General features: G+C 43.1%; 1 protein-coding gene across 1 annotated transcript; it reads left to right on the top strand.

Annotated features, from left to right (window-relative positions):
• Positions 1-172: 172 nt before the first annotated feature.
• Positions 173-8,309, top strand: farsa (phenylalanyl-tRNA synthetase alpha subunit). Its single transcript, XM_022747900.1, has 13 exons — positions 173-355; positions 611-748; positions 1,759-1,857; positions 1,962-2,080; positions 4,230-4,322; positions 5,214-5,342; positions 5,421-5,536; positions 5,626-5,710; positions 5,807-5,906; positions 6,197-6,365; positions 6,552-6,629; positions 7,002-7,116; positions 7,830-8,309. The coding sequence occupies exons 1-13, from the start codon at positions 209-211 to the stop codon at positions 7,933-7,935; spliced, it is 1,494 nt and encodes a 497-aa protein (XP_022603621.1). The 5' UTR covers positions 173-208; the 3' UTR covers positions 7,936-8,309.
• Positions 8,310-10,586: the final 2,277 nt, after the last annotated feature.

Here is a 10,586-nt window from a genome sequence, read left to right as displayed (position 1 = left end):
GGGAGATTCAACACAGTTTCTGATCTTCTAGGATGCCGAAAATAATCTTTTTTCCCCAAAATTACCATACGGGCAGTGGAAAAATAAATTGACAACAGTATTTACGGTAATTCGTTTCCTCAGTTTTTACGTTTCGCTACTTCAGTATATTCGGCCTTTGGGACAACGACGTCACATCCGGTCCTTCTTTGCTTCGCAGGGCTCCAGCATGGCGGACACCGGTGTGGTGGAGACGCTCCTACAGCGGATTGAGAAGGCGGACGATGGCGTGGACAGCCTGGAAGTGGCTAACAGTCTCGGGCTGGACCACCAGGTCATCGTCGGAGCCGTGAAGAGTCTGCAGGCCGTCGGCGACGTGAGTTTCCCGGGATGAGTGGCGACGGAAGTCCGACTGTCACCGTCAACACTGTTCATTTAGTGTGACTGATGCAATAAGGACGTCAAGTTTAAAGAGTCGAGAGCTGTCAGTCAGACCGGTTTGACCGGTTTAATAAGCTCGATGTTGTGAGAACACTTAAGTGCAGTATAATACACTGGGTCAAATAAAATGTATATTTACACCATTAAAGTGACATACAGGTGAGGTGACAGCCATGTTTGTTCTGTCCAGGTAATCTCAGCCGAGCTGCGCTCCTCCAAGCGCTGGGAGCTGACGGATGAGGGCACGGAGATAGCCGAGCAAGGCAGCCAGGAAGCCCGGGTCTTCGGCTCCGTCCCGGTGGAGGGTCTGGCACAGAGTGAGCTCATGGTGAGTGCTACCGGTGGACGGGTCAGGTCGACCACGGTGGGAGTGACCCGTCCCCTGCAGGACTGAAACTGAGGGAGAAGCTCGTGTGAACATTTAGTTTAATGTGGGTTCAGGTGCGGACACGAAGGGGAAGGATGAAAATGACTCCCAAATATTCAACTGACCTCCTCTGAAAACTGGACACTTAAAACAAAAAAACACTGAAGTAAAATACTAATTTTCCAAAATACTAAAAAAGGACAAGTACACAAAAACCAGCCTTTTAAAGAATTAAAGTTTAGCTGTCTTTTATAAGCTTTTAGCTGACAACAGTGAGAGGTGCTGCACTGCTAAAAGCTTCTGATTCAGTCACAATGGTGGTTCAACATAGTCAGTTTTAAGATTCAGTTTTTAAGATTTGTTTGAACATCAATAATGTGAGAGATTTATGTTTTAGATAATTTACCATATGAACAAATTTAATTTAACTTAATCACTACAGTTTACAGCCACAACTAAACAAGTGTTGGTGGATTGAGATTTAAGCCCTCTAGATGAAAGGGTGTACAGTGTTGGGAGTGAAGACCACGTGACTCATCTGCAAATCTGCACATCCATTATAACATTCCTCTAATTAATTCTCTTCATTCTCAAAATTTGAGATTATTTTCCATCATGTTCCTGGTGGAATTTATTGGAAGAAAATTATCATTCCTATTGTTTTTTATATATTATTACCATATAAAGTTAGGAACTTGATACTCTAATTGTCATGATCTGCCCCTAAAATGACTGGTGTTGAATTTATGATTTCCTGTTTTATTTTGAAATTATTTTCCTTGTGTCCAATTACCCTTGCCTCCCTTAATCACAGCTAAAAACTGAAAGTTAATCACACTCACTCAGCTGAGATTTTGATCCTAAATGCTGACAAATTTTTATTTCTAATTTTGAACAGCTTATTTATAACAAATACTTTGAGGTTGTGTTTTCAGTGACATTGATGAACTTCTTCATTCGTCCCTGTGTAGAAACTGTCCTTTGGGAAGATCGGTTTCAGCAAGGCCATGTCCAACAAGTGGATCAGAGTGGACAAGGCACACGAGGGCGGCCCGAGGATATTCAGGACTGTATGTGTTTCTTTATAACAACCTGCTATCTTGTGCCTTGTGTGATCGGCGGTCCCCGTGAATAAGTCGTATGTGTGTTTGTTGTGTTATGTGTTGGTGCTCAGGTGGAGAGCATAGACGACCAGGTCAGACAGAAGCTGCTCCTCGTACAGAAAGGCAACACGTCTCAGCTGGAAGAGAAGGAGAAGAACGAGCTGAAGAAGAGGAAGCTGCTCTCTGAAGTGTAAGTCCCACAGACCTTTAGACGTAAATGCTGAATGTGCTCCTTTGTCTGCCAGTAGGTGGCAGTAGAAGGTTTGTTGTGGCTCAGTGCCATCCATAAACGTTATTAACAGTTTCATTGAATAATTGCTTCCTGTTGCCAGCAGTGTTTTGCAACTCCTTATGATCCCAAGCCTGCCAGAAAATATGGGTTTGCATCTTTGCTTCTGCGAATACAGCAGCTGACCGAGATTTCATCACACAGGGTGCAGATTGGAGTCCTTCTGTTTTGTAACACAGCCATGAACTCAACTAGTTTAACTTTGCAGGTTCATTCATTACCCTATCAGCATGCAGCGTTAGTCTTGTGTGAGAAGAATGTGTTGTGTGGGTTTGTGAGGAAAGATCTTTGGGACAGTTTGAAGTTCCCTCGTGTGTCTTTGCGGCTTTTTAATTCCTACAACAAACAGCCACATCTCAGGGTGATGTCGGTATCAGGGCTTAGTGCAGAGCCACGAAGTTAAATGGACATGACGTAACACTATTTGAGGTCCCTGATAACTAAAGCCTCCGTTTTTAGAAGAGACCTAATCATCAGATTTTCCTTGGATGTGCAAATGAACAACTCTGGTTGTAAGGGGAAGCTACAGACTCAGTTTTCATTCAGTCTGAAACGATAATTTCAGTCGTTTTTCGAGCAGAAATGACTGAACCATTCTCTGATTTGTGACGATGCTTTTCTTTGTTTTATATGATATAAAACTGAAGGTTGTTTGGCTTCAGATCGTCAGAGTAAACTAACAATATGAAGACATCACCCTGGGCTTTAGGTAACCGCGGTGGCCATTTTCACTATTTTATAGACAAAACAATTCACCACTTAATGGATGAAATAATTGACATTATGACCAAACAAAATTTCTAAAGAATCAAAGCTGGTCGTCCTCCGAGGCCACTGTGTGTTTCCAAGTCTCCTCCTCCGCTACACGAGATTGAAGTTGACTGAACCATGTTGACTACTCCAGTTTGCAGATTTAGCATCGGATATTTAAAATGTAGACAAAATAAGACTTTACCATGAAGTTCAAATTTGTCATGGAGATAATCTAAATACTCAAAAAACATTGTTCATTATATAGATGCAAAACTAATCACCAACATTAACCTCACAATGTCCACGGATGACTACATTTTGGATTTTGTCGTTTAGACGAGTGAAATTTTCTCTGGATCGAGACCAAGGTGAACATTCTTCCAAAATCCTCTTACTCAGAAATACAATCTCTCATGAACCGTTAGCTGGACTACAGATGCACTAAGCTGATATAACTAAGCATCACCCTCCTTAGAGAGGATCTTACCAGGAAATATTGACCGCTGAGCGTAATAAAACATGATGTAGTGACGTTTACTGAGTGACCGAATACGTCACAATGTGGTTTTTTTCACTGTTTTTAAATCCTCTACATTGACGTACATTAAATAAATGATGCAGACTGTGACGCCATGTCCGGTTAAGGCAAGAAGTAAAGATAATAATAGTCTGCAAGTAACGACTATTTTCATTATCAATTCATACTTGCTTGAGTGACCAGAAAAAAAACAAGTTAAAATGATCGGTTGTTGAGAATATATTTGTCGATATTGTTCATTTAGAGACTCAGTTTCCTCCCATTTCTTTTGATCACCTCTGAAATGTTTCTACACCTTGATTGGAGTCCACCTGTGGTCAATTCAGCTGATTGGACCTGATTGAGAAAGGCACACACCTGCCTATATCAGGTCTCACAGCTGACGACGCAGATCACAGCAAAAACCAAACCATGAGGGGAAGGCGCTGCCTGCAGAGCTCAGAGACGGGATTGTGTCGAGGCACAGATACAAAAAAGAAATTCTGCTTTCTTGACGGTTCCTCAGACGAACAGTGACTTCCGTCATTCTTACATGGAAGAAGTTTGAAACAACCAGGACTCCTACTAGAGCTGGAGGCTGCGACTCTCAGACTGTGAGAACAAGATTCTCTGGTCTGATGAAACCAAGTTTGAACTGTTTGGCCTCAGTTCTCAGCCTCACGTCTGGAGGGAAACACACATGGTGTATTGAGCCACTCACAGTGTCTTTATTGTTGTTCTGAGTCATTTTTTAAATTTTTTTTTTATTTCTGCTTTTAGCACGGTGAAGACTTACTGGATCACTAAAGGAAACTCCTTCAGCACCACCCTCACCAAACAGGAGACGGAGCTCACGCCTGAGATGATTGCCACGTGAGTCCACTCTCTACTTATCTGGACTAGTTTTTAAATGTTTTTGAATCGTGTCTGATTTTTTTTATATAAACTTGAGCACAACTGGAGATCGTGTCCTGTTTGCCCTCCTCTGACGGTCAGTGACGGTGTGCAGGGTCTCAAACAGAGGACACAGAGAAACCTCTGGCCATAAAAAGGGGACAAGTCCAAAGATGAGGACTTTGTCCTAAAGGCAGGGCAGGACATTCATTCAGTGTAACCAGAGCAAATGCTGTGACCTGATTCATTTAGACTGGCATGTTGGAAAATTCAAGTTCCGTTTTTTTTTAATGGTCTTGAGACGGTTAATTATTTTTCTTGTGTTGCTTTTTCTAATGAGAAATTGAACCAGTCACACAAGTGAACAGCTGCTTATGATTTTGACATGACGACATTCAAAAATCTGAAATGTGTAAATGTATATCTGAACCCTGCGATGGGCGTCTGTATCTGCAAGAAGAAAATCAGGTTAAATAAATAAATAACAGACACGCTCATACAGCTTATTCTGTTTTCATTCGGAGGCATTAACGTGTCAGCAGAATGAAAAAAGCTCTCGTCTCAGGTTTGCATGAAATCATATCATAGAGGGGATTTAGTTAAAAGCTGTATCCAGATGTTGCCCAAATTTCAAATTGATGGTGCTTTTACTTCTCTGCGCTGATTGTGGACATCATAGATTTGATGGCTGCAGATAATAAATGCTCAGATGATGGTGGTTTTTAGGAGAATTATTATGCATCGTTATCTGATTGTGGAAAATGTATTTATTGAAAAGCAGCAAGGATACAGTGGTTTGCTGAAGCTGCAGACAGCCCTCCCTCCTCTAACTTCTCTCCTTTTTTTATTCTTCTGGTGTTTGTGATGAAGTGGAAACTGGAAAGAGAAGAAATTTAAGCCCTACAACTTTGAGGCCATGGGTGTAGCCCCAGACTGTGGCCACCTGCACCCGCTGATGAAGGTTCGAACACAGTTCAGGCAGATCTTCCTGGAGATGGGGTGAGTAGCTGTGAAAGAAGCCCACACACACACACACACACCCACACACCCACCCACTAAATTTGTGTTTTTCTGCAGCTTCACCGAGATGCCGACCAACAACTTCATAGAAAGCTCTTTCTGGAACTTCGACTCCCTGTTCCAGCCCCAACAGCATCCGGCCAGAGACCAGCACGACACTTTCTTCCTATCCGGTAAGTGTGTGTGTGTGTGAGATACAGTTCTCTCTGTGTCCAGTCCAAGTGATTCACACTGATGATTTACCGTGAACATTATTTTCCAGACCCAGCACTCGCCCATGAGTTCCCTCAGGACTATCTGGAGAGAGTGAAGCGGGTCCACTCAGAGGGAGGCTTCGGTTCACAGGGGTAAGACATAATCAAGCGCTCGCGTTACAGGTAACATTACAGCCGTCTCTGCTTCCCGCAGCAGGATCAACAAAGTCGGTATCCTGCCTCTTTCAGGTACAAATACGACTGGAAGATAGAAGAGGCTCAGAAGAACATCCTCCGTACTCACACCACGGCGGTCAGCGCACGCATGTTGTATAAACTTGCACAGCAGGTGAGTTGCACATACAGAACACACACTTGTTCAAATGTTCAGGAGGTTACGGGGGTCTGTTTATCAATAATAAACAGCTGGCAGATGAAGCCACCTTTGGGATGAATTGGAACAGTGACTGAGCTGAGTCTGATGTCTGACTTTGCTGAAGCTCTTTTGGCTGAAAGGGAAGAAAATCCCTGCAGCCAAGTTGCAGAAAGCTGCAGGTGTCTGCATACTTTTGACCACATAGCGTAAGTGTTGTCATTAAGCATGAGCCTCTTCTTCCTCGAACCGCAATCATCCACCAGGAGAAGTTCACCCCCGTCAAGTACTTCTCCATCGACCGGGTGTTCAGGAACGAGACCCTGGACGCCACCCATCTCGCCGAGTTCCACCAGATCGAGGGCGTGGTGGCCGACTATGGACTCACACTGGGAGACCTCATGGGCATCCTGCATCAGTTCTTCACCAAACTAGGTCAGGATTTATTTTGGGATTAACAACTTGAGTGTTTCTGAGATGCTAGTTGTGCTTATTGATGCGTATTGCTCTGTGTAAACGCTCAGAATCATCCATCATCTACATTGTGTCACCAAAAGCATGAATTGCAGATCAAATTTTCTGTGTAATGTTTTGCTTATTACTCATTTGTTTTTCTTCCAGGAATTACCAAACTGCGCTTCAAGCCTGCCTTCAACCCGTACACAGAGCCCAGCATGGAAGTGTTCAGCTACCATGAAGGTATGATCCTCCTCCTCTGTTCTACCTGTGTCGCTGTGCGTTCACCTGGCTGCTGTTTTCTGTCCACGAGTGCCAGTCTTATCATAAATCTTGACTTAAGACTAAATCAAAGCTAGTGTTAGCTTTGAGCTAATCATGGTTAGCCGTCGCTAAAGAAAAGTTTAAGCTAAAACTAAATTTATTGACTTTTTTTTTTTTTTTTCCCACAAGCTGTTTGTAACTGAAATATCCTTTGACCTATTATTCCACATAAGTAAATTAGACAGCAGCTGTATCCAGTTGTTTCTTCTTCCTTCTTTCTGCCTTTTCATGTGGCAGTTCTGTTTTGTTTTTTTGGTTTGTCCCACCAACTGTTTGGTTTCGTACATACAGGACTAAAGAAGTGGGTGGAGGTGGGAAACTCTGGGATCTTCAGACCAGAGATGCTGCTGCCCATGGGTCTTCCTGAGGACGTGTCCGTCATCGCCTGGGGCCTGTCTCTGGAGAGGTGAACACACACACACACACACACACACACACACACACACACACACACACACACACACGCGCATCAAATAGGAATTTAAAGTGTTCGGGGCGTCTGCAGCTTTAAGAGATCACAGCTGACCTGCATTTTATTTTACTGTCATGTCGGCTGGAAGACGATGTGGGTTTTGAAAATGGGAACACATCTGTGTGTGTGTGTGTGTGGATTGTAGGTGTGTGATTGTGTCTGTAGACGTCATCAGTCCTGTAGTTGTGTAGGCACTGAGCTCACATCTGACCCACATATCAGATATTTAGGTTCGTCTGCAGAGGATTATCCCTGTGTATTCATGATTGGGATTTGCTATTTACAATATTTATTGCAATTTTTCATGTTGTACCATAAACTATGTTGATTATTAGTGTGTTTGCTAGCTAATTAAAATCATGTTAATCGTCTGTTGGTCACACTGCTGCTGATTGAAGAATAGTTTTTTGAATTTAAATCTTGTAATTTGAGATTTAAGTGAGTGTCACAGCTAATAACTGTGGGGCGAGTGAGCTGGGAAAGGCTCGATAATCCCACACTGAGTAATCCCCCCCCCCCCTTTCTAACCAGTCCTGTTGTTTTTGCTCTGACCTGTCAGACCTCGAGTAGATGCAACACAAAAAAACACTGTTATGGCTGTGTTTTGTACAACATGAACTGTTGCTCACTTGTCCTCTGTCCCGCAGGCCAACCATGATTAAATACGGCATCAACAACATTAGAGAGCTGGTGGGACACAAGGTGAACCTGCAGATGGTTTACGACAGCCCCATCTGTCGACTGGAATCCTGAGTTTCACGCAGCTATTATTAATATTCATATTTTTGGATGGACAGACTTTACCTTTGCTGTGTAACATCTGACTCTCGGTTGAGGAATCCCTCCACCTGACAGCTCATCTGAATCTGAGCGGGCGGAGGTGTTTCTCCATTCAGATCTCAAACAGGTTTTCAAAGGGCTTTAACTTGTAGCGTCAGCGTTTGTATGAACTTGATACTCTGCTGCTACGTAAAACATCAGTGAGTCCTGACTTTGTTACAGACCAGCGAGACCTATTTGTTTTGTTTTTTTACATTAAGTTACTACAGATACAACCGACTTGTACAGAGGAAAAATGCAGACAAACTGTTGAAACACAAAATTAAAGTTTTTCCAAATACTAATATAATCTGACTTGTGTGTTTCTTGATGCGGGAGTGATGTAATCCTGCAATTATCTGACTGTGACTGTGTCTGTGTCTGGCTCACTTGTAAACTTGTGACTTCCTGATGTCCTCATCTCAAATCACACCCTGAATACAGTTCATCTGATATCAAACACAAGCACAGAGACATTTTCTTCATTTCACGGCTTTAGACTAAAGTTCAGAGACAGTTCGGAGCTTGAATTAACTTACTAAGCTCTTGCTTTAAGAACTGATTACGTGACACTGGAGTTGTAAATAAAGTGTGTCTGCAAAGGTTTTAAATTTACCAGAATCCTTTCACCTCCTTTCTATAAAAGGTCTTGCCAAACAATATTAACCTGAGGGTGTTCTGGATTTTGTAGCTTTCAAATGTGTTTCAGGCCTTTTTTTTAATTTGCATAAAAATTCTTTCTGACTTGATTAAAGGGATTTTGAAAGCGGCAGCAAAACGAGTCATTGTAGGTTTTCCTTTCTCCTCACTGAACACATGATGACGTCCAGGAATAGAAGCTGCAGTGAGCTGCTCTTAAATGAGAAGTTAGCTCACTTTCCCAGCATGCCACATACACTTTTGTGCTATAAACTGCGCTGATAGGCTCTGCATACCAGATGGAGGGGGGGGGGGTCCATGAGTGCGCGTGACACCTGCGATAAAGGCCGCAGGATTAAGTTGTGTTGTGTACATGTTGAATTGCTGGAACTCTGTTAAGTCTTCCTCTTAAGCTAATCCCTCAGTGTCTTGAAATAACATTTTACCAAAGTGTGAGAGACAGCCAGCTGGTTTACAGGCTGGAAGCAGCTTTGTGGATGCGACACCTACAGATACTGATCTCCTGAACCTTATTGTTCAGAACTTTAAAGTAACAGCGGTAACTGAAGTGTCACGACTGGTGATCTGTTCACACTCGTCTCTTGTTGCGCAGGTGGATTATATCGGTGCAACAGATGGACAATCTTTCAATCTCACCCCACTGATACAAACACAAGTCACTCACACTGAACCGTCAGCAGCTCCAGCTCCACTCTGACATTGTGCTTTGTTTAGAAAAAAAACCTTTATTTCATCCACAGGGAAGTAAGACGGTAGGTTTTCTGTACTGTACCCAGCACACATGTAGTGTCTGCTAAACTTCATCTAACGTGTCTAACAGCTTCTCAGTGAAGCTCAGGCACACAGAGACAATGATCTTCAGTAGTCCTTTGTGTCCTTGGGATGTCCTTCAGGGTGTTTGCTTTGACTTTTCTGTTGATACATGTGTGAGACACTTTCTCATTTACAATGTAAGACAGGACACAGAAGATTTCCCAGTGTTATTGTATGTCTGCTGGCAGAGGAGGGGAACATGAAACGGGGGGTTTCTACACATATATGATAACGACCTCTTGACGGCCACATATCCCAAGTATTTATTCCCTGGGGATGCTGGTCTCCGTGGTCGGTCCTGGGCTGCCAGAGAAGGCCATAGGGCTGTGGCTGGTCGGGCTGTGTGTGTGTGGGAAGAAAGAGGGCATGTAGGGAATGGCAGCCAGCAGCAGCGGGCTGGTCTGGGGGCTTTGATCGTGGGGGATGGAGATGACCACGTCGTCCTGGTCCCACACGTGGAAGGCATTGTGGGCAAATGGATGTGCAGAGGGAGGATGGCTGGGGGCCATGCGGTGCGCGTTGTTGTCTTTGTCTATATCTTCATCACCAGTCGGACCCAACACGCATTCTAAACAAGGGAGGCATGGGTTAGAGATTTGATCTAATAAAACCACCAATAACAAACAGATGTGAGGTGAGTGGCTGCTGACAATCAGATTCCCAACCAGAGGTACATGTGCCAGTGAGTAGATCATATTAGCTAAGAGTCATGAATGAACTGTTCAGACATTAAAAAGTGGATAAATGGTGAGATAATTTCAGCTGGATGAACAAAAAGCCAAAAGTAAATACATGTAACCATCAGCAAAAAAAAGTGATGGATAAATGACTGAAACCACTTTACAGAGTTAAATAACATCTAGTTTAAAATCTGACCACAGCTGGAACATAGTGGTGTTGATGAAAGGATACTTGAGTTCAAGTGACAGAGGTGTGGGAAACACTGCTAATGTGTAACTACCCCTTGTCTTTGCATTAGTATCATGCATCCAGATGTGCCATGTTTCTGTTTCATTTGAGCACGAGCAACATGACAAATGATAATCCATAGTGGACTGACTCTAATAAAAGTGTAATGTACCTACATTGATGATGCAGACTCCTTATTTGGC

The sequence above is a fragment of the Seriola dumerili genome, unplaced genomic scaffold, assembly GCF_002260705.1.
Source record: "Seriola dumerili isolate Sdu_G_001 unplaced genomic scaffold, Sdu_1.0 BDQW01000113.1, whole genome shotgun sequence".
NCBI classification, from domain to species: Eukaryota; Metazoa; Chordata; class Actinopteri; order Carangiformes; family Carangidae; genus Seriola; species Seriola dumerili.
The sequence above is the reverse complement of the archived record's forward strand: the minus strand, read 5'-3'. Positions and strand labels throughout refer to the sequence as shown.

What these genes read in the sequence shown, in the direction of transcription:
- farsa (XM_022747900.1), top strand. Translation starts at nt 209, where the DNA reads ATGGCGGACACCGGTGTGGTGGAGACGCTCCTACAGCGGATTGAGAAG. An exon ending in ACGCCTGAGATGATTGCCAC is followed by an intron (nt 4,323 to 5,213) that starts GTGAGTCCACTC and finishes TTTGTGATGAAG; the next exon opens with TGGAAACTGGAAAGAGAAGA. An exon ending in AGTGTTCAGCTACCATGAAG is followed by an intron (nt 6,630 to 7,001) that starts GTATGATCCTCC and finishes TCGTACATACAG; the next exon opens with GACTAAAGAAGTGGGTGGAG.